Genomic DNA, 24,058 nt, shown 5'->3' with positions numbered 1-24,058 from the left:
AGGCCCGCCTGGGCAGCAAGACCTCATCTGTACAATAAATCAAAAAATCAGCCGGGCGTGGTAGCCCATCCCTGTATTTCCGGTTACTTGGAAGGCTGAGGTGGAAGGATCGCCGGAGCCGAGCAGGTCGAGGCTGCGGTGGCCGGGAGGGGCCACTGCACTCCAGTCTGGGAGACAGAGTGAGACTCCAACTCAAAAAAAAAAAAAAAGGAAAAGAAATTCTATCTCAGATTTCATTCTTTCACTGCCTCTTCCCATTGGTAGGGATATGAAGGCATAACTGTATTTAACATAGAAAAAAATCTGATCAAAACTGGTGTTTTCACTTCATAGTATTTGATGTACTATCCAAAAGTCTTTCCTTAGTCAGAAGCATTTTTCTATGTGTGCATTTTAAGGCTTGACTCCATATTAAAACCTACTAGTATTGAAAATGAACAGTTGTGGAAAACAAAAGAAATAAACTCAGAAATTCCTAGTGCCTATTTTCAAAGGATTAATATAAAAACATTGCCTGAGTTAATTATGCAGTGCACTACTAACATTTATTTTGTTGATTCAATACATGTGAATGCAATACTGATATTTATCACTAGAAAATATAGCTTACTATATAAATTAACATGTATCCTAACAACAGTTTTACCCTTGTTATTGCCCATGCAGAATTCCTTCATGTATGTATATATCCTATTCAATAATTGACAACTTATTTTTTAGGCATCTGCAGTTTCTTTAGTTTAGAATCTGTTGCAGTGATAGATGCAAAAATAGAAGATTGAGACCCTGTCTCCATAGAACCTATGTTTTAACAGGCATACTCTCAAAAACTAATTCAAGAGTAATATTAGATAGCTCACACCCAAGAACTAAACTAAATACTGTTGTCCTGTGTTTCACCTCATGTTGAGAAGGGAGGCAGATATAACAAGTATAGGCTCTTATGCTTGCTCCACAAGAATTTTCACTCAAGTGGGAGAGATAAGACATAGGAACATGAAAATAAAAAAAACAAGAGTTAAACAATGACATGTCACAAGGAAGTGCAAGTTGAGTTGCAAGGTAGCAAAAAACTATTAGGGAAAAAAATGGAATCAGTTGCCCTAAGCCAATGTGTCTTAGAGACAAAAGGCCTGTATCCTTTCCTTAATTTGCCATTAAGTTAAAGCACTTAAGAACCCATAGAATGCTACTGCTCTTCTATCCTAAGCATTGACAAATCAATTGGTTGTAGCAATTTAAGACTTTATATTTTCGACTGGATGCAGTGACTCATGCCTGTAATCCCAACACTTTGGGGGGCTGAGGTAGGAAGATTGCTTGAGTCCAGGAGTATGAGACCAGCTTAGGCAACATTTCAAGACCTTGACTCTACAAAGAATTAAAAAATTAGCTGGGTATGGTGGCACATGCCGTAGTCCCAGCTACTTGGGAGGCTGAGGCAGAAGGATCACCTGAGCCTAGGAGATTGAGACTGCAGTGAGCTGTGATCATGCCACCATACTCCACCTGGGCAACAAAGTGAGACCCTGACAAAAAAAAGACTCTATATTTCCATAAAAGAAACACATTAAGTGGTAAATGACTGATTAAAATACTGTCTCTAAAACTCATATGTGTTGTTTTATTTCGTTTTGTTTGCAGAGAGCTGATATAGCTGTTGCTCCACTCACTATAACATTGGTCCGTGAAGAAGTTATAGATTTTTCAAAGCCATTCATGAGCCTGGGTATCTCCATCATGATAAAGAAGCCTCAGAAATCAAAACCAGGCGTATTCTCATTTCTGGATCCCTTGGCATATGAAATCTGGATGTGCATTGTCTTCGCTTACATTGGAGTCAGTGTAGTTCTTTTCCTAGTCAGTAGATTCAGCCCTTACGAATGGCACTTGGAAGACAACAATGAAGAACCTCGTGACCCACAAAGCCCTCCTGATCCTCCAAATGAATTTGGAATATTTAACAGTCTTTGGTTTTCCTTGGGTGCCTTTATGCAGCAAGGATGTGATATTTCTCCAAGGTTTGTTTTTGTGTCATACCCAATGTCTTGTTGCATTCCATGGCCATACTTCATTCATGTACATCTGACATTCATCCATCTTAACTCTAGATTTTTTTCACTTAGCATTCCATCCAAAGATAAATTGTCATCAAACCATTTTATTTGTTTACATTCATGAAGTGTGTCATTAGTGTTGCTCTGAATGTCTTTCATGCATTTCTGTGGTATTGTATATCTATTATAGCAGACATTTGAATTCTGGATAAAGGCAGCATTGTCAGCTAATATTATTATTCAGATAAAGCAAATACTAAATATTGATCAGATCAAATACATGGTTTCCTCATTAATTGTATAAAAATATTTTCTCATTTGTCAAGAGTTTGGATCTAAACAAAATTTGAAAGATAGAATGCTTCTTTAAAACCCTCCTACCTTTCCCTTGCAATGTCTTCTCTCTCAGACTGCCTAGAACTATCCATTGTAGTATCCAAACCAATTTTTTTGGCTAAATGTTTGAGAGAATCAAAAAAAGAAAAAGGAGAAACCTTGTGTGACCTTGAATTGAACAGAGTTCTTAGAAAAAACAAAAAAGCATAATCCATGAAAAATGTGATAAACTGGACTTTATCAAAATTCAAAATCTTACATTTCAAAAGACACTGTTAAGAAAATCAAAAAACAAGTCGCAGACTGGGAGAAAATATTAGTAAATCAAATGTCTGATAAAGGAATTGTATCCAAAATATAGAACATTTCTTATAACTCAATAAAGACAACCTAATTTTTAAAATGGATGAAAGATTTGAATAGACATTTCCCCAAAGAAGATATACAAATAGCTAATAAACACATAAAAAGATCATCAACATTGTTAGTCATTAGGAAATGCAAAATAAAACCACAATGAGATACCTCTAGATATTCTATAAAATGGACATAATAAAAAAGACAATACCAGGCCAGGCTCGGTGGCTCAGCCTGTAATCCCAGCTCTTTGGAAGGCTGAGGCGAGTGGATTGCCTGAACCCACAGGTTCGAGACCAGACTGGGCAACTTGGTGAGACCTCGTCTCTACAATAAATCAAAAATTAGCTGGGCGTGGTAGCGCGTAACTGTAGTTCCGGCTACTTGGAAGGCTGAGGCAGAAGGATCGCCTGAGCCCAGCGGGTCGATGCTGGGGTGACTGTGAACATGCCACTGCACTCTGACCTGAGCAATGAAGTGAGACTCCAACTCAAAAAAAATTTTAAAAAGACAATACCAAATGGTGATAAGGGTTTGGAACAACTTTAACACTCATCTATTAGTGGAAATGCAAAATGCTACAGTCACATTGGAAAATAGTTTAGCAGTTTCTTACGAAGTAAGACAAACACTTAAAATATGACACAGCAATTCTACTCTTATTTACCTAAGAAAAAAGAAAACATATCTACACAAAGACTTAAACACAAATGTTCATAGTAGCTTATTTATAATAGTGAAAAAGAAAAACACCCCAAATGTCCATCAACTAAACAAAATGTGCCATATTCATATGATGAAATACTACCAGCAATTACAAAGAACAGACTACTGACATAATACTATAACGTGAATGAGTCTTGAAAACATTATGCTAAGTAAAATAAGTCAGTCACAAAATTGTACCATTTCATTTATTAAATTGCACTCATTGAATATCCCATATCATGATTCCATTTGTCCAGGATTGGCAAATCCATAGAGATCTAAAATACATTAGGGGTTTGAAGTGCTAGGGGTTTGAAGTGAGCAGAGAGGGGGTAATCAGGGCCAAGATTAGGGTGAGGATGAGTAGAGCAATAGTAGGGATCTGATTCAGTCTTTACTTAAAATTTTGTTAATTTGTTCACTATGGATTTTTTGCATTAATTTTGATTTTAAATATACTGCACCAAAATACTATGTATCTATATTAATAAGATTTTGATGCCCCCCTTGAATTTTGCACACAAGGCAAATGCCTCACCTGCCTCACCCTAGTCCTGGGCCTGCCAGGGTTAACTGCAAATGGACATAAGGGAACTTTCTGGGATGATGCTCTAAAACTGGATTGTGATGGTTGCACAACTCTACATTTACTAAACTCATTGATTGTATACTTACATTGGTAAATAATTTTATGGTATGCAAACTTTATCTAAGTATAGTTATTGAAAATATTTAACATGAATGTCCTAGGCCTCACCCACTTAGTTTAAGTATTAACTCACCTAAACAAAAATGGTGGTGAATTCATAATTTTAAAAAATTGCAGCTGAACATAACATCTTCCTATTTTGAAACCAAAAGTTTTACATTTTGGTAAAATGGAATATCACCCCAAATACTGATTAGAGTCAGTTACGCAAACATATAGGGATTTTCATTTAGAGTATAAGGATTCAGAAGGTTCCTACCATGTTTTTAAAGCATACTTCATTTTGCGATTATCCACTTGGATAACAAAATATTTTAAATGAAGCTTTGTATACTCACTCTCTGGTAGCCATCTTCAGCAACTTTTTAGAATTGCTTGTGTGGGGCAAGCCTCGTTTGTCCAAGCCATGCTTTTTTTTTTTTTTGCTTTTTTTGCCATCCTCAATCTGCTTGATCAGATATTCCAAATTATTTCACTCCCTGTCCCTTTTATGCTTAGAATGTGTGTCATTTTGTGATATAATCTGGGAGTTTGTTTTGCTAGTTTCTTTATTTTTTTGAATGTTCACTTCAAGAGACTATGGTTTCTGAAGGATCCATAATTGAATGATTTTTAACATGGCTGATAATCTACATTGAGACAATGCTAAAGAGTCATTAAAGCTAGAGATTTTGTTGGTTTCTGTAAGTGAATTTTCAAAACAAATTGGTGTTTTCACTGGAGTGCTTCATACTACTTTGCACTCTTGAACAGGACTCTTGTTTTTAAAAGTATTTAATGTATGCATATAGCTTCATTAAATAATAACTTTGAAATGATGACCTGAAGATGACAAGTTGAACAGGTTTTAAAAAAAATGTTTGCAGTAGAATTTAAGCTGTGGTTCTTCTGTGGCATTGAAATATATCAAATGGTTTTTTCGAGGTACAGATTTTATTATACTGTGCTAGATAGTATCATATAGAGCAATGGTTCTCAAATTTTTTGACCATGACCCACAGTAAGAAATAAATTTTCTATCATAACTCAGTACACACATATGTGTATAACAAAAGTTTCGCCAGACTTTACCTTCCTTACAATGTGCCATGCACTCTGATATTTTCTATTCTGCTTCATTTTCTTTTTTAATGCTGGTCACAACTCAACCCAGCAATAGGGCACAAAGCCTACAGAATAACACTGGCCTAGAGTAACAATTATTATTCTTATTGTACTTTTGAGTAATAAATTATTACCTTTATGAGCTCTACATTTTATACCATACTGGTGATCCCTCCTCCAATACTGTCTTTTGTGTCCTTCAGAAGAAATTATATCTTTAAGCCTTTTAATAAAATGTTATACTTCTTAGCATATTTTTTACATACCGGTAAAGAGGAAACATGTTTCTTCTTGTCTTGAGAGCTCTATTGGTTATATATTTGTGCTCAATTGAATAACAGCAAACCTCACTGTGATGTGTTTCTTTATTAACAGATTTAGAAATTCCTGATAATAACATAGCTGCACTCTAAGATTTGTGGTTGCCTTGACTGCAAACATCAGCACTATACTTTACTTCTGTTTAATGACCGCACTTGGAATGCAAACACTCCAGAAAGCCCAGAATGTGAGCATGTATTGTACTGTCTGACTTTTCTCAACATTGAGGCAATTCAAGAAATTATAAGATGCCATATTTTAAAGCAAAATTAACAAGTATTAGAGCAGGAGGGGATGTCAGAGATACATTAGTTCAACTGCTTCCATTTACTGGGGACAGAAAAACAACCAACTTCCCTAAGCTCCCACTGTGTATGGATGCTTTACCTGCATCATCATATGGTTTTTAATCCTCAAAACACCTCTGCAGGGTGAGCATTATACTTATTTTTTTAGTTGAAAAAGATGACAGTCAGATTAAATAATTTGTCTAGTCACACACCTAGTGGCAGAGCCAGAATACATACTGAGCTCCAATTCCAAAACCCATGCTTTTTCCACTTCATGCTGCTTTTTCTCACATGATAGACAAAGGAACAGTACCAAGAGAAAGGATGTGATGGAATCCAAGGTCATGGAGGTTATAGAGCTAGCACTACAGTGATTCCCACTACCACACACTGCCTCACACTACAGACCTGAAGGTGCACTGTTTGTTCCATTCCTTTCTTCATGCTCAGTCACAAAAACTGTTTTCCAGTCTCCAGACCTGTGAAGAAACTGTGCTTTTGCTCTGTTTGTTGATGAAAATAGTCAGTGAGCATCTAAAATACTGTCAAGCATGGGTTCACTTGAAATAAAAGACTGGGAAATCACCAATGATACATTCACAGGAAAACTGCTGGCATCGTTCCCTTTCCATCGAATAAAGTTTTTGACAGTGACCCTAGAAGCTTAAATAGTTTCTGTCAATATTAGATTTGATATTTTCAACTACCCCAATTGTTCAGTGTGGATGACTTTGTTCTACACGAAGCTGGAGGCTGAATCAACTTTATAGATGGTAATCAATGTAATAAGCGGAGGTTTTATCCACGTACTAACTGACTTGTTGGGGGCAGTCAGGAGAAGGTGTGAGGAGATTCAATTCAACCCTCTTCCCCTGAGTGGGTGGAGCCAGATGGAAGGAGCATCATGGTTAAGCATGTGGGAGCTGGAGTGAGTCTCACTAGATTCACAATCTGCTTCGCATTTGTGTAAGCTGGGGCAAATTACTAAACCTTGCTAAGCCTCAATTCTTCATATGTAAAATGAAGAATTTCTCACATCACTCCAGCACAATGCCTGGCATATAAGTTTTCATTAAATGGTAGCTATTGTCATTATTAAATTGGCTGCACTTAATCATCCTAGTTTCACAAATATTAACAGCTAATATTGCATTTACTGTTAGTTCCTAAAACTCATTAGGAATACAGTTGAAATACTAGTCAGTACCAAATAGCTAACCTCTGAAGAGAAATAACCAGCAACATTCCTCCTTGATCCTATATACTGCTTTCGTTAAAAATTCCACCTCTTGCAAATACTTTCACTGTATTATTCCAATATCATCTTACTGATATTGGCAGGGGGTTACAATTTTTTAAAATCTGAAATGTATTTCCTTTGTAGAACTTGATAAAAGCTCTAAGCAGTTCAGAGTCCAAGTCCTTCCAGACAAATGCTCCCCCTGCTGACTTTCTGTGAAGCTGCAGGGACATCTGAGGGCTAGACAAGTTGAAGACGTGAAGGTTGGGGGAATTATGACAGAAAAAATAGAAGAAACAGACTAATTGAACCTGATTACCGTGTACAGATTATTCCAGAGGTGTTACTCTCAGTTAAGTTTTTAGGATATCAAATACTTTGGGGAAGAGAGCAGGGGATCCGTCCAGGTTAGTTGACACCTAGATCCTCCTTTAAAATGGAAAGCATGTGCAGAATAATAAAAGAAATGAAGGGTATAAAATGAATGCGACAAAAAACAATAGGATTTTTTGCTCCATTTTAAGCAATCTCGTTTCCTCTGCTGATATATGTCCACCGTCTTCATCTTACTGCAAATTCACTTCAAAGCAGTAGTGATGTGGTAATAAATTAATGATGTAATAGCAGGATTTTTATTACAACTATTTCACGACTTTTCTGGCTGAAAGCTGTAGTTTTCAGTCTTTAGGATATGGTTACTTATTTCTATCAAAGAAGATTATAAGAACCAAAGATTGATTCTGCACTTATTTTTAAAATCTGTCACAGACACAGCATTGAATGGAGTGTAGAAATGACACATACTTCAGAAGAAAAAAGAGGAAAAAAAAAAAGAATGATGAAGCATTTGTACAAAGAAGAAGCTGTTATCAGTCCTAGCTCTTCATCTTGTAAAGCTAGTAAAGTGCAGATTATAAAATTTACTTACAGGATGAAGGTAAAGTATTTTACCTTCATAGTGAGCACATAGCTCACTTTTATTATCATTTCAGAGGTCATAAAATACATTTTATTATTAACTCCAAAACTCTAGTTTCTTATGATTACAGATAACAAGAGCATTGTATATTATTTGATGTACGTATTTTGCAATGCTTTTATATGTCTGTTTTTCTCTTGTTGCTAACTTACTTTTACTAACTTCACGCCTCCTCTTACATTTCTTCAAAAGGTATGATACGCTTCTTATAAGACACTTTTATAAACACTAAATATGCAGCATTCTACAGCCATTTCATTATGCTAACCTTGAAATCTGTCTTGTGCAACAAAACTATTTGAAAATGTTAAACATGTTGCAGTTGCATTAATGGAAGGAAAGAGACTGGAAAATGACAGGTCTTTTTAACTCAACTATAAAGTCTTGTCTTGTTTTAATAGATTCTTTATAAAATGTGTTGGGGTTGACCCATCAGTCACTTTTTATGTAGCCTTCATGTGAAATGTGGGTTTTAGTGGCTATAGTGTCACTAATGAGAAAAGGAAAATGTAAAAATGCTTGTGAAGCTTCTTCCTTGTGAGTTCCACTGCACCTTTTCCCAGTGAAAAAATTTAGGTATTTATGCCAAACAAGGAGAGAATGTGGTGAAAATGCCATCAAATCCTTTGTCTAAGCTATTGCTGTCTTGAGGGGAGAATGTTGAATGCGAGCTTGTGCATTCTACACTAATTCCGTGGAAGTGCTTTTTTTTCCATCTATGCTGAGGTATGTACATGCTATTGTACCATTTCCATGTGAGTAGTCACCCAAATTCTCCATGCCCATTGGTTATCATGATATTAACCACATAATTGCCAAAGTCAATAACCATTTTAGATGAGAGACCATGAAAATGACCGTTTTGCATTTAGGTTTATTTCCAGTCATGTCAACAACCAATCTCAGCTGAGTCATTCAGATCAACCACATGATGCTCTGAGTCAGTATTAAGGTGGCCAAAATAACCAGATTATGATGTGCAGGCTTGATTTTAGATCAGACAGACACAACCACAGTCCATTAGCCTCAGTAGAATGGTACAATGTAATTTCCATAAATTACTGTATTTTTCCCCACATTTCAAGTAGACAATGCATAAACTACCATTAATATTCACAGCAGCAGAATGTACCTCTTTCCATATCAAACCATGATTCTGGAATTACTCCAAAGTCAGTTTTCTCCTTGGTCTGAGCAAAACCTCATCATTCCAAATAAGGATGACATTCACAGTTCCACTTCAAATAAACAACAGATAATAAACAATACTTATCCAAATACATTTGGTTTTCTTGCAATTATATTTCTCAGTCTTTGTAGGAAACTTGCATCTTTTATAATTTACACACCATTTTGAATTTTCTTATACAAAATATGGGTATTTTGTATTACAAAATTGCAGGTATTTATTTCCTAGTGTATATGTATAGATACTTTATTTGCTATCTCTCCTTCCTGTGCCTCAGTTTCTTTATCTATAAAATGCCTCTGTTATCTGTGAAATAGTACATAATCACAGGGATGGTGGATTAAAAGAGTACATGTAAAGCAATTAGAACAGAGTCTGGCACATAAGAAGTGTTCAATAAGTATTAGTGATTATTAACATTTTCATTACCATATTACTATGGATGCTCCTTTGGAATATTAATCTTTTATATAGCAAAAGTAGTTCTAGGGTCAGATCAGTCTAGAATAAATTAAATGTATATGGCAACAATGAAGAAAGACTATGAAAGGTCTAAATTCATAACTGAAACACTTTGTATACTTTTAGCATTCAGAAGTGTGACACATTCTTTTCTGACTCATCCAGATGTTTTTTAGTCTTCTGATTAAAAGGGAAATGTTCCCAGATGAAATTCTAAGATACATAATTATTAGTTAGAAAAAATATTTTGCAAAGCAGATTTTCACATCAGAAAAACTAAGTGATTATGTTCAGGAAATAAATAAATAAATAAGGGCTGTTTTAGGAATCCAGGGACCAACAGAAATTGCATAATTTTTTTAATTAAGTTTTTATAGTTAACCAATAAAGAATACCATTTATCAGAACACTTGCCAAAATTATTTGATCAGAGGGTAACATCTAAAATAACTGAATTTTCCAGAGGCTGAAAAAAAGGTTATCTTGGGACACAAGAATTTAAATTTGCTTCAAAGTGGTAAAATGCTAGTACAGACAGAGAAGAGCTTGATTTGCCGGCTCTCAGCCCAGAACTACCCTCTTCCCACAGAGCCTGGAGATGTGCCAGGCTCCTACGCCTATTCTTGACTTTATGACAGAGTGGGTTCTCTTCCTGTGAGCTTTTCTGGGTATGGGAGAACACAGCGTAACCAGGATGGAGCTCTACCACACAGCAAAATTATCCTAGGGATGATGTGGCAATGTTTTATAAAACCTAGGGAGCACATTTTTATTTCTGCAGACAGACAGGCTTCAGCAACATTGTGAAGGAGATGAAGTTTCCTAAATGCAAGCCATTGCCCATCACTGAGCATTCAGTGCCCTTGCACTGCCCCCTAACTTCCCATAGTCCCTCTCTGAGGAGCACTCATGGTATAGGACCATAACTTACAACCCTGGCTGCACCTTGAGAGGTTTAGAAAATGCTGCTACTTAGGCTCAACCCCCAGGGATTCTGATTTAACTGTTCTGAAATGGAAACTAGGCAAGTTTTTTTTGTTTTGTTTTTTGTCTTTTTGTTTTGTTGTGTGTTCATTCAAGCTCCCCAGATAATATTGACATGCAGGCACGGTCGAGAATCACTGATATAAAACAATGTTTCTCAGTTTGGTCTGCAGACCACTTGCAGCAGAATCACCTGTGGTGCTTAAGTATAGATATTAGGCACTCAGATATCCTGAATCTGCATTTTACAAACACCTCAGATAATGCCAATGCACAATAAACTTTAAAAACAAAACTGTCCCCTTATTAAACCTCACCCATCTTCTTTCTCATTCCTTTCTAATTGGATAAAAAAATGGGTACTCTTAAAGTAACAAGTTACATTTTGATCAAGCCTACTAAAGACAACATAGAGGATGATTCCAATAGCAAGAATGTCTACAGCAGGCCAGGAGGGTTTTTTTTTAAGAGGGGTCTTTTAGTGCCTCTCAAATCCTATTACACAGGTAGTTTCCTACTTCATTTGGGGTCTTCCCTATGTGACTACAGCTTAGTTTGTGAAAGCGAAGAGTTTTGCTCTCCTGAGCCCCACTAGCCATTTATATGAAGATGATAATAAACATTATCGCCGGGCTCGGTGGCTCAGCCTGTCATCCCGCGCCTTTGGGAGGCTGAGGTGAGTGGATTGCCTGAGCCCGCGGGTTCGAGACCCGCCTGGGCAGCGAGACCTCATCTCTACAATAAATCCAAAAATCAGCCGGGCGTGGTAGCGCGCACCTGTAATTCCGGCTACTTGGAAGGCTGAGGCAGAAGGATCGCTAGGGCCCAGCAAGTCGAGGTTGCGGTGGCCGGGAGCGGCCACTGCACTCCAGTCTGGGCAACAGAGTGAGACTCCAACTCAAAAAATAAAAAAATAAACATTATCTAGTTCCCTGCATCATGGGTGACCAACTGCACAAAATGGCAATGGTTTTTTTAAGTTTATTAAACTCAAAGTGAATAGTGTTCATTTATCAGTACCTACTCGTTTCTCTTCAAATACAGAAAGGTTTTTGACTATTTCTCTCATGACATTACATCAGTGGCTCTCAACCTTGGCCACATTGTAATCACCCAGGGAGCTTTAAAATATATAAATATGTGGGTCGCCGGGCTCGGTGGCTCAGCCTGTAATCCCGCGTCTTTGGGAGTCTGAGGTGAGTGGATTGCCTGAGTTCGCGGGTTGGAGACCCACCTGGGCAGGCGAGACCTCATCTCTACAATAAAATCAAAAAATTAGCCAGGCGTGGTAGTGCACGCCTGTAGTTCCAGCTACTTGGAAGGCTGAGGCGGAAGGATCGCCGGAGTCCAGCAGGTCGAGGCTGTGGTGGCCGGGAGCGGCCGCTGCACTCCAATCTGGGCGACAGAGTGAGACTCCAACTTAAATAAATAAATAAATAAATAAATAAATATGTGGGTCCCACCTACCAGGTTCTGATTTATCTGGTCTTAGGTGGTCCTGGGCATGAGATTTTTAAAGATCCCAGGTGATTCTAATGTGCAGCCAAGGCTGAAAATCACTTGCTTCCACTGGTGTGCCCAGAAAAGCTCACAGGAAGAGAACTCAGTAAGCTAAACTGTTACAGGTAAGCAGGAGATGATAAAAAGATTTTTTCCCAGAATTTAAAAAAAAATCCTGCCGGGCTTGTGTCTGTAGTCCCAGTTACTCAGGTGGCTAAGGTGAGAGGATCGCTTGAGTCCAGGAGTTCAAGGTTATAATGAGCTATGCCACTCTACACTGGGTAACAGAGTGAGACCTCAAATCAAAAAAAAAAAATTGTTTTTAATGGACTAGGCGCAGTGGGTCACATCAGTAATCCCAGCACTTTGGGAGGCTGAGGTAGGAGGATCACCTGAGCCCAGGAGCTCAAGTCCGGCCTGGGCAACATAGTGAAAATGCCATCTCATCTTTTTTTAATCCTACCTTGAAACCTGTATAACCCTGAAGAACATTATGCATGCACTCCCATACTATACTATCATGACATAGGGTGTTGTGGTTAACATGTGCCATTTGTTCAATGTTTTAACTCCTTCACATCATCTATTTCCCTCCACCAGCTATACTGAAACCACTTCTCTTTCTAGAAATGAAGACAAGGATTTCTTAAACTGAGCACTGGCCCCTCTGGGTCTGTATTTGTTTTTGTTTCGTTTTGTAGATCACTCTCCGGGCGCATTGTTGGAGGGGTTTGGTGGTTCTTCACCCTGATCATAATTTCTTCCTATACTGCCAATCTTGCTGCTTTCCTGACTGTGGAGAGGATGGTTTCTCCCATAGAGAGTGCTGAAGACTTAGCTAAGCAGACTGAAATTGCATATGGGACCTTGGACTCCGGTTCAACAAAAGAATTTTTCAGAGTAAGTGCTTTGCGGCTAATTGGGCCTGCTGGTTTTTATTTTATCATCTTCTCACAAAGGCAAATTCATAGTGATTTTAAAGGAGAGTTGGGAAATAATAGGAATGTTATCAAAGGAGAGTATCTTAAATACAGGACTGCTTGGTTGGTGATTGTCCATTGTCATTTAGAACTAAGACACCTGCAAGATATAGCAAGTGCATGCCAAGAGCAGAATTTGAACTTCCAAGTTTGCATCCCAATCATGCCACAACATGATTGTTTGCCCTTGGGCAAGTCATTTAACTCCTGTGGCTTCGATCCTCTTACTTGAATACTGAGGGGATTGAACTAAGTAATATTTATTCTCCTTTCTAGCTTTTACAAAAGCAATTTTATGTCTCAGCAGTTCACAAAAGTTAGGTAATTGACTCTACGACTCTGATGAGTGATGGACTGTAAGAACATAGTCTATTTTAAGCATTCTTTTTCTATTGAAATGTATTACAGTTTCAAGTATTCGTGCATGGTGATAATCCAATTTTCAGGGCAGTTGATAGTTGTTTTAATTTCTTGAGTAGACTTATTCCCCCTGCCCCTCATAGGCCAAATCTTAGTGAGGAAACAGCAAATTGTTCACTAACAGAGTTAGTAAAGCTATACAAACTCTGTTAAGAGAAAAGAGGAAAGGAGATTGAAGCAGAAAATGATAGAAGAATATGACAAGCAAGCTGCTTTTACACAAACTATGAAGATCTTTGTTCTGTGGTAACTAGACTGTAAGGAAAAATACCAATGGAATTTCTGAGAACTCACATATTTTTCAGTTACCCCAACAAGAAAAAGGTGTAGAATTTGATTAGAAAATGGACCTATTCTATATATTACCACTGCTTGCTACTGTAACCACTATAACTGGTTGTAGCAATATTCCTCTATCGACTAGAGAAAAATTTTAGTCACTCTCTCCAACCAAAAATCAAGTTATTGTATAGCAGGTATAATTAATGATTTTTTCCTGAAATATCCAGAGTAAACAGATGTTGATTCTAAACTTGCTTTTTAAATAATCAGTAAGAAATATGTTTTACATGTATCATCATGAGATTTGTCCAATTATTTCATGGGAACCCAGGAAGGGTGTGATTCTTGTCATTATAGCAATTAATCGGAAACTGTTTTCACTCCCTGAGGGAGAAAGTGTTAGTTCTGGGACCCTTTCAAGAATTCTCACTGGCTTAGGATATCCATATCTCACCTCTATCACCTGTTTACTAAGCAGATTGTAATCCCCAACTGAGGAGAGAGGTCCAGTGTTGGAAACATCAAAATGACATAAAGACCCTTTGGAACTAATCTGGTCTTAGCTCTCACTACTTTGGCAGTCCCAGAAGCTTACTGGGAACAATCCCCTGCCCGCATGAAATCACTCACATGTGTCAGAGCTAGAAGCCAGGGATTTCCATCTGCTGAGTAGTTAGCACATAATCAGCTTCATAGAAATTTGGTTTGGTATCAGCCTTCAACAAAGTTTATGTCCACCATTCCAATAGACATCAAGTTGCTATATGGAGTAATTAACCACTTAGGATACCAAGACACCCGACTTGGACCCTCTGATAAGAGATACTTGTTTCACTGGAAAGCATTTTTCCTTCAATAATGATTAGAGATTAGGAAGGTGTGCTTTAAATGGTAATCAATAAATGACATCAATTCCCATTAGGCTTTCAAAGACCATTCATCCATATTCAGGCAAAAGGAGATTTTTGTGGCAAGATGGAAAGATTTATTAGCACAAATGCTTGAAAGTGTGAGCAAATAGCCATTGCCCCCATGCCCAGACCCCATCCTTCACTCAATTTGTATCTTTCTTAAAAACCAGGAAAGTGTCTATGATGACTTCATTAAAGAGTATCATATTACTGGAGCTGATTTGAATCACCATTCTATTCTGAGCAAAATTACTGCCACATTCTAATTGGTATGTGTTTCTAATGCTCACCAATTCCTAGCCAATGAATAATTCGTATAGAAATGGAGCTCTTTTAAAAATCTGATTAGACAGGAAGATGGATACTTCTAGGTATTAAAAAGTGCACATTATTTTCTAATTCTGGCATGTCATTTTTTCTTTTTCCCCAAATGGTCACTGGTGACAGCATTAAGGACCCTGTGGGATGGTTCTTCAGGGCAGTACAAAAGGTTGATAATTTGAGTGGAACTGAAACAGCAGCATAGAAAAATGATCTCCTTTAGCCTGTTTGCACTGAAAATGTTATATAAACCTAACTAAGGGTGTGCTTGGTATTCATATAATATGGGGGGTGGGGCAGCCAATTGGTCTCCAATTCATTTGAACCCAATGGGGTATAAGAGGCAGCCATATAGAGCACATCTCCCTTCATTTAGAGATTTAACTGCTACAGCCATGTCCCTTCCCCCTCAATCTTCAGTGATCTCAAGGTATCAAGGCAATAAAAACTGGGGATCTCTGATGGCATGCCTTCTGAACATTAGAGGCTGAAACAAGATCACATGCAATATTTACAAACATAATCTGAGCTCATTTCTTTCCGTTCTCACTCTACAATAATACCACAGGGACCAAATAGTAATACCAGAAGACAGCCTGGGGCCAGCCCTCTAGTTCTTCCACTAAGAGAGAGAAATAAATAAAATAAAATTCTTTTCTAATTGCCCTGCAGACATTTTTACTCAGCTGCCATTAAAATGACGGTATTATAAAATGATTCCTTTGTTTCTCTCGTTTTCTGAGATTTCCCTAACTGTCATCTTACAATCACATAAAATCACTGGCACAGAGGGACCTGTTCCTTCAGGAAAGGCAGGGAACAAAACGCATGCAGCTGGAAGAGACATCTGGAATATTACTATCAACTCTCTTGATTTGAAAACTGATTTCCTTAGACAGCAGCTCCAAAAGTAAATATCCCAACCAGAGGTGGAGGCACACATGCTAAAAAATAAGTTGACAGCTTTGTTGTCATTGCCCAGAGAAATGCCACTATGATTTAGAAAGCTGCACTAAAATGATCATTCTCCACTAGGTTTTGGAAATTTAACCTGATACAAATTCATGTTAATAGGTAGAACTGAGAGAAAAAGCAATTCCAAAATTCCCTCTGGCTGCAGACCCCTAGAAATATTAGAAAACAACTAGGATGCTGTATTTATTTTTCAGATACTTGGCCATATCCCCATTGCAGATAGTTTGGGGGATAAAAGAAGATTTTTTAAATGAAATGTTTAATACTAATTTAAACCCTTTTAAGAAAGTAAATATAAAGGGAGAGAAGTAGGGAGAATCATGAGTTGTCCCAGTGCTCTAGGCAGGACAGAAGAATTTAAATTGATCAGGAGACCACTGAGGGGACTGTCCTGTCTTATGAATTGCAGACATTGTAAGCCCCATGAAGCACAGTTAAATTACTCATGAAGTATGTTTTGTTTCAACATAAAACTTTTTTTTTTTACTATTGTCTCATTTTAATTTTTAATTGTTTTAAATACAGGCAAAAAAAGGAAGGGTTCCCCCTACCTGATTCAGGAAGTAGTCCCTGCTAATAGTATTTAGATTCTGCTTACACATCCACAATCACACATACACACAAACACACACACACACACACACACACACACACACACACACACAGCATTTTCAACTGGAGTCCACGCTTCTCCACCGTTATTGGCTATCTGTAATAGGGCTCTGGAGTATACAGGGAAAGGAGAAAAATCTTTCCACAAAGGCACCTATGCACAGTATGTTGACATTTTGACATGATCAAGAAAAGTAACCATTAATCTTTAAGCTTTATTACAACTGACTATGTTATTTTGTTAAAAATTCTCTCACCGATACCTGGGCACAGTGGCTGAAACTCTAATCCCAGCACTTTGGGAGGCCAAGGCGGGAGGATTGTGTGAGTCCAGGAGTTTGAGACTAGCCTAGGCTACATTAGGCAGGCATGGTGGGGCATGCCTGTAGTTCCAGTTACCCTGGAGGCTGAGGAAGAAGGATTGCCTTAGCCCGGGAGGTCGAAGCTGTGGTGAGCCACGATCGTATCACTGCACTCCATCCTAGGCAACAGAATGAGACCTTGACTCAAAAACAAAAAGGAAAAAAAAACCTATATTTACTTTTTTTCAAAATTTTAGATTCAAAGGGTACATGTGCAGGCTTGTCACATAGTTGTATTGCATGATGGTGACAGTGGGCTTCTATTGAGTCCTTTACCCTTACCCCCTCTCTCCTTACACTCTTCGGGAGTCCTCAGCATCTATTGTTACCATCCTGTGCCCCTGTGTACCCAGCGTTTAGCTATCACGTATAAGTGCGAACACGTGGTATTCAGTTTTCTGCTTCTGTGATAATTCATTTAGAATGATGAACTCCAGCTGCATTCATATTCCTACAAAGGACACGATTTTGTTCTTTTTTATGACTACATAGTATTCCATGATGTGTATGTCCCACATTTTCCTTATCCAGTCTACTGTTGACGGGCACCTAAGTAGGTTCCATGTTTTTGCTACTATGAACAGTGCTGTAATAAACATACAAGTACAAGTGTCTTTTTGGCAGAATAATTTCTACTCCTTTGGGTCTCTAATCAGTAATGGGATTGCTGGGTTGAATATATACCTACCTTTTTTTTTTTTTAGAAAGCAGGATTTATTGAGAGGACAGAAAAGCCCCCACAGTGGGAGAGGACCCAAAGAGGTTGCCCAAATATATACCTGCCTTTAAAAGACATTTTTCCATGATCTGATAATTTCAAAGGGATCCAAGAAAAGAGGCCAAAAAAAGAGAAGTCATCTGTAAAACTAGAGTGAAAGCCATACATGCAGCAAACCTCTATTACATGTTTGGTATAATTTGACATGTTAAAAGTTAGTCATGTGTGGATCAAACTGGAAAGAACAAGAAAAAGATGAAAATTATCTCTAGTTCCACATCCACTGATGACTTTCTTATTTTTCTTTGAGTAAGGGATACTTGGTCTCAGGTTCTCCATCTGTTGAGGAGAATATTTCCTGCTCTACTTTCCTTATGGAGTTAGTGAGAGGCAATACCAAAAAAAGCTCTTTGAAAGTATAAAGGGTTCTACAAATCCCAGAAGACATTAGGAAAGGGGCCCAGCAATAAAGCAATTAAAATCTAAAGACTCTTCAGACAAGGTTCTTAGAGATGTGAGGTGTACTTCACAAAAACAAAATAAGATAATATCTGGTTGCTCGATGGAAGATAACGAAGATACATAGGGAGTTTGCAGGCTTTGGAAAAGAGAAAAAACTCATTTATAGCCCTCCTCCATCCTCCCTAATTATAAAATATTACCACTGACTTCATCTCCTGTTCAGTTCCTCTTTAGCCATCACTTTGTGGCCTGCAGGATCAAAAACTTCAACATGCACAATTTAGAGCTGCCCTTGAAGACCATCTAGAAACTTTAGGTGCTTCCAAAGTGGCATGCCGGCCATCTGCCCAAAGTAACCAACCATATGGATTTTATTAGTGTCTCTCCATTAGTCCTTCCAGGTAACCTACTTGCTTGTGAGTGCATTTCACAGACCGGAAAGCCTAAGGGGGTTAAGTCTCCGTTCTCTTTGAGGCTGCCAACTCTCTCAGACAACATCAAGGTAATTAACTTCACACATGACTCCCAGATCTTAGTGAGAACTCTGAAACTCACTTCCCTAGATGAACTCATCTCAGAATCTCACTTTCTTATCTGACACAGTCAAATCATCTAATAGTCTTCTAGTTAAAGGAATGAAGCCCATCTGTTCAATTGGACTTCCCTTAAGTTCATTTGGCAAGCCTGCTCAGGTTAGTTATTTACAATCTTCCTTCACACAGATGCCTAAAACCTTGACCATAAGGATCAAGTAAAATTTCAACTTACTGAAATTCAACTAACAAGAACAATTAACTGGAATGCTTGGTTGCGCTCTGCTTTTGAAAGGAAATGGCATCTCACACAAACAAAATCTTGATATGAATTTTATTTTCAAAAAAAGGCTACTAGGTCATGTCCTGCAGTCAAATTCATCCCAGTCTTCAACATCTTCTACATTTTTAGTCAGAGAGTAAATTAATATTAAGTATCTACAAAAGCAATTTAGGCAGCAGGGATACCATCCAAGAAACATGACAGAATCCTTACCTTCAAGGAGTTTGCAGTCTGTTGGTAGGAGACAAAGTAAAAACACATAAGCAAATAGATGCATAGAATAATTTCAAGTACCAATAAGCACAGTAACCCCAAATCTGAGAGGGCTTGTGAATAATGTTTACGTATTCCAAAGAAGTCACCCAGAAGTCCAGAAAGAAAAGACATTAAATTTATTAATGGTTTATTAAAACTTACAAGAGGCACAAATGGCGGCAGATCAGTGAAGAATTCACATGTCAGGGCATTATAGCAAGCAGTTTTATAATCAAAGCAAGCAAGGTAATTATTCAAATTCCTACATGGTGTTTACAATTACATTGATTAAGAGTAACGACCACATTGTTTTCAGTTTTGCTTGGTCACCTGCATCCCATGACTCATTACTGAGAACATGCATACCCTTCAGAGACCAGCCTTGGCCAGAGGCCACTCCCTGTGAAAGGGGTCAGAAAGAAGCCAGGTATAGAGGAGGGAAATAGTCTATGTCCAGACAATACCCCACAGTGTTGTGGGATATTATGATACAGAATGACTTAGGGTTAGCGAAGACTTTAAATGGGAACTTGGGGTTTAGGGATGGTTCAGGGAAAGCCTCTTTAAGAAGATAACATTTGATACGAGACCTGGATAAGAAGAGGTAGCCATGGGAAAATGTAATGGAAGAGTATTCCAAACAGAAGTAGTAAGTGCAAAGGTCCTGGGGCAGGAACAATCCTAGAATGTTTAAGGAACAAGAAGAAAACCAGTGTGGCTGTAGAATGGAAGCCTACATTAGGGTTATAGTGATAAAGATTGTGTAAAGTGATCAAATTTAGAATATATTTAGAGGTACCATCACAGAATTTGTTGATGAATCAGATCACATTGATGAGCATAAAGGGAAGACCCAAGGATGACTCTCAGATTTTTGGCCTATATCCTTTTTCAGTGATTGCCAATGAAATCTACATATTATTTAATCCAAGGATACCTGTTAAAATGTATTTCCTACCTATATACTCCTTGTAGTCATAAGGACTAAAAACGAATACTAGGACTGGTTAGGAAATTGTCCAAAGTGTTGAAGAATATTACTAGTCTGAAAGGAAGTTGTCTCTGTTATAACTTTTTTAAACACCCCCTATTGAAATATTTACATATCATAATGCACCCATTTAAATTATACAATATAATTGTTTTTGGTATATCACATTGTTAGTTTGTTAAAGTTCTGATAAAATGTATATAACAAAATTCACCATTTTAACTATTTTTAAGTATACAATTTAGTGGAGTTAATTACATTCACAATATTATGCAACCAACATCATTATCTGTTCCAAAACATTTTCATCACTCCCAATAAAAACCCTATAACCATTAATCAATAACTTCCCACTCCCTCTCTTCCCAGTCCCTGGTAAATATTAATCTTTTTCCTGTCTCTATAAATCTGCCTATCCAAGTACCTCATATGAATGGAATGATAACATATTTGGCCTTTTGGGTCTGGCATATTTCACTTAGCACAATGTCTTCAAGTTTAATTCATGTTGCAGCATATGTCAGAATTTCCTTCCCTTGTAAGGCTAAATAACATTTCATTGTATGTATACACCATACTTTGCTCATCTATTCATCTTTTGATTGACACTTGGGCTGTTCCCACCTTTTGGCTATTTGTGACTAATGCTGCTATAAACATTGACGTACAAACATCTGTTCAAATTCCTGCTTTCAATTCCTTTGGATGTATACCTAGGAGTGAAATTGCTGGATCATATGTCAGTTCTGTTTATCTTCTATTATGAAACAAAATTGATGAGGGCATCTTCTGTTTTCTCTTGTTCCTACTTTAAAAATCCTAATCTTCTCTGAGGCAATTGATGCTTCTGCTTTAGTAGGAAGAGGGATGCTGGATAATTGGTATGGAAGACAGGACTTTAGTTAATATCACAAAGTTTCATCTTGTTACATGATGGAAGTTGTGGAAGAGAAATGTGTATGTATATATGTGTAAAAAAGGATCTAACATATTGTCTACATCACATGTTTGTATAGAGTCCTGGATGTTTTAAGTAGTGACTCTAGCTTGTAGCAAAAACTTAGGGGGCATGCTTCCTCTTTCTGTATTTGAGTTGCAACTCCGGTGCCTCAGCAGAATGGCACTAGCATGCAAGTGATGGATGGTAATATAAAATCTATTGTCCTCCCCCTGCTCTAAATGGTTTAGAATGTTAGGGAAGGGAAATGTCGGAAGGGAAAGGCTTAGACAGAGCTGATCTATTGCATTTCTTTCAATTCTGATTACAGGCATCTGTCTGTAAGCTGTCCTCAAAATTGATCTCCTATCTGTACACTCTCCAGGGCCCTAATGAAGATGTTCCTAAAGGTGGTTAACTTTTATACCTAGAGAAATCTGAATTCCAGATCTGAGTCTTACTTCCCAGTTTTATCAAAATTCTTATGTATTCACAGCTTGATTTATTTTCCTCTCAATTTTATTTCCTTTGAGTCTCTGGCTTAGGTTACAGACTATTTCTTTTATCAGTCAGTAACATTGACTTTCCAGCATCCCGGGTAAAGAAGCCTGTCCTAGACTCTCTAGGAATAAATAGGAGAAGTCATTCATACTCCTGAGTCCAGTATGCAGACATTAAAGGAGTTAGGTGAGTTCATCAGAAACAGTTTCTAGAGAAAGGGGCATTTTAAAAATCTTTGGAGAGAAAAAAGCATTCAAAGGTGGTTTAAGGGGGATTTGTGTCCAAAAAGAACAAGTCCATGGCTTTATGTCATGTTAAACTGTGGTCACTATTGACTGAGATACAATTGGTTCTCTCTAACATTCACATTAAGATTTGCCCGCACAAAATAGCATATGTATATATGTTTGGGGGAGAGGGAACTTAGGAGACATAAAAACAATTAGTTTCTGAGAAAAAAATATGACTTTGTAACAAATGTATCATAGTAGAAATCAATATATAGACTGCCAAGGGTAAATTGGAAATCATTGCCCGAGACCAAGGTGCTCTAAACAGTTTTATTTCTAATTTTAGAATTCACATCTTGCATGTGAAGATGAGGTTCATTAAAAAGATACTCTCCAAAGAATACTTTGCTTTCCTTTAAATGAGTTTGAGGAACAAATGTTGAAATCTATGCTTTTGGCGAATAATATCAAATGAAAGATTTCATAGCAAACCCTTGATATTTAGAAACAACCCCATTACATAGATGTTATTTAAGACAAAATAAACAGCCCCTTTCCTGAATGAGGTAGCATGAATGGGGTAATGATAAAGAGAGTCAAATTAAAGCTTCTTGGCAAAGAAGTTTGATATCTAATTATTTGTATCCTGTGGCTTTCCTTCAACCAGATACATGCACACACACACACACACACACACACACACACACACACACAATCTAGGTACTTGTGCTTAGCATATTATTGAAGTTTATTGTATATGAAAGTTGTAGGGAATAAACTGTCCTACCAGCTGGATCCTGAAAAACTCTTTTATTCCATTTTCTAGACCTGGGTTTTTAGCCAATTTTGCAAACAGGAAGATCAGGAATACCATGGTCAATAATTGAGGAGAAATATAAATACATTCAAGGAAGCTTGGATAAATTCATGCAATACAGATCCACATAATGTTGTTAAAGTTAAGAGGCGGGTGCTGGAAGGATACCTCCAGTTTTAGAGTTGACATCCAGAGAACAACCATGGCTTCTCATAGTTCATTATTGGTCTCGTCTTAAAATATTCCTATCTAGAACTGCACAAAAAGCTGACCTACAGGGACTGGTCTATAATATTTTTATAGAATTGTTTCCCAACACAATTGTTTCTTAATTCATAAAAACTGAGACTGGCCTGAAAAAAATATGTAGCAACAGAATATATTAGAATTGTCTTCAAATATTTGAAGAGTAGACACTTATAAATGGATTGCATTTGTTCTGTGAGGAACTATGGGACAGAACAAAAATAAAAGAGTAGATATTACAGAGATAGGAATTTTAGATTGCTGTAAAAAGAACATTCTAGTAGAGCAATCTAAAGATAGAATGAGCTGTCTTCGTGGATAGTGAACTGTTCATCATTGAAGGGATTCAAGAATTGGCCACTTGTCAGAGATGTTGAATAGAGAACTCAATAATCTGATGAATGACTGCACTTGACCAGTGTTGACCAACACTGGTTGCATATAAAATCATTTAGGAAACTTTTTTTTTTTTAGTTGGAGTTTCACTCTGTTTCCCAGGCTGGAGTGCAGTGACACACTCACGGCCACCCCAGCGTTGACCTCCTGGGCTCCGGCGATCCTTCTGCCTCAGCCTTCCAAGTAGCTGGAACTAGAGGCGCGTGCTACTGTGCCCAGCTAATTTTTGATTTATTGTAGAGACGAGGTCTCGCCAAGTTTCCCAGGCTGGTCTCGAACCCATGGGCTCGAGCAATCGACTCGCCTCAGCCTCTCAAAGTTCTGGGATGACAGGCTGAGCCACCGAGCCTGGCCAGGAAACTATTTTAAAACCCAGATTATTGGGTCTCATACTCCCATCTTAAGATACTGATTCCATAGGTTCCACAATCTGTTTTTAAACCAGCATCTCAAGTGATTCTAACACATGTAACCTAGAGCCACTCTCTGAGTAACATTTGGCTAGACAACGTGTAAGAGAATTGCTAGCAGGGCTCGGTGGCTCAGCCTGTAATCCCGCGCTTTGGGAGGCTGAGGTGAGTAGATTGCCT

The 24,058-nt window shown here is 37.7% G+C and overlaps 1 protein-coding gene across 1 annotated transcript in view; it reads left to right on the top strand.

The window, feature by feature from the left end:
* GRIA3 (glutamate ionotropic receptor AMPA type subunit 3) overlaps positions 1 to 24,058 on the top strand; it is a 311,718-nt gene that overhangs the window by 236,379 nt on the left and 51,281 nt on the right. Inside the window, exons 11-12 of the mRNA XM_008056630.1 lie at positions 1,645 to 2,021; positions 12,938 to 13,136. Coding sequence (XP_008054821.1) covers positions 1,645 to 2,021; positions 12,938 to 13,136 — 576 coding nt within the window. The remainder of the gene's footprint in view (positions 1 to 1,644; positions 2,022 to 12,937; positions 13,137 to 24,058) is intronic.

This window comes from Carlito syrichta, unplaced genomic scaffold, assembly GCF_000164805.1.
Source record: "Carlito syrichta isolate Samal-C Ts95f unplaced genomic scaffold, Tarsius_syrichta-2.0.1 Scaffold302424, whole genome shotgun sequence".
NCBI classification, from domain to species: Eukaryota; Metazoa; Chordata; class Mammalia; order Primates; family Tarsiidae; genus Carlito; species Carlito syrichta.
This window is presented reverse-complemented; position numbering and strand designations above follow the sequence as displayed.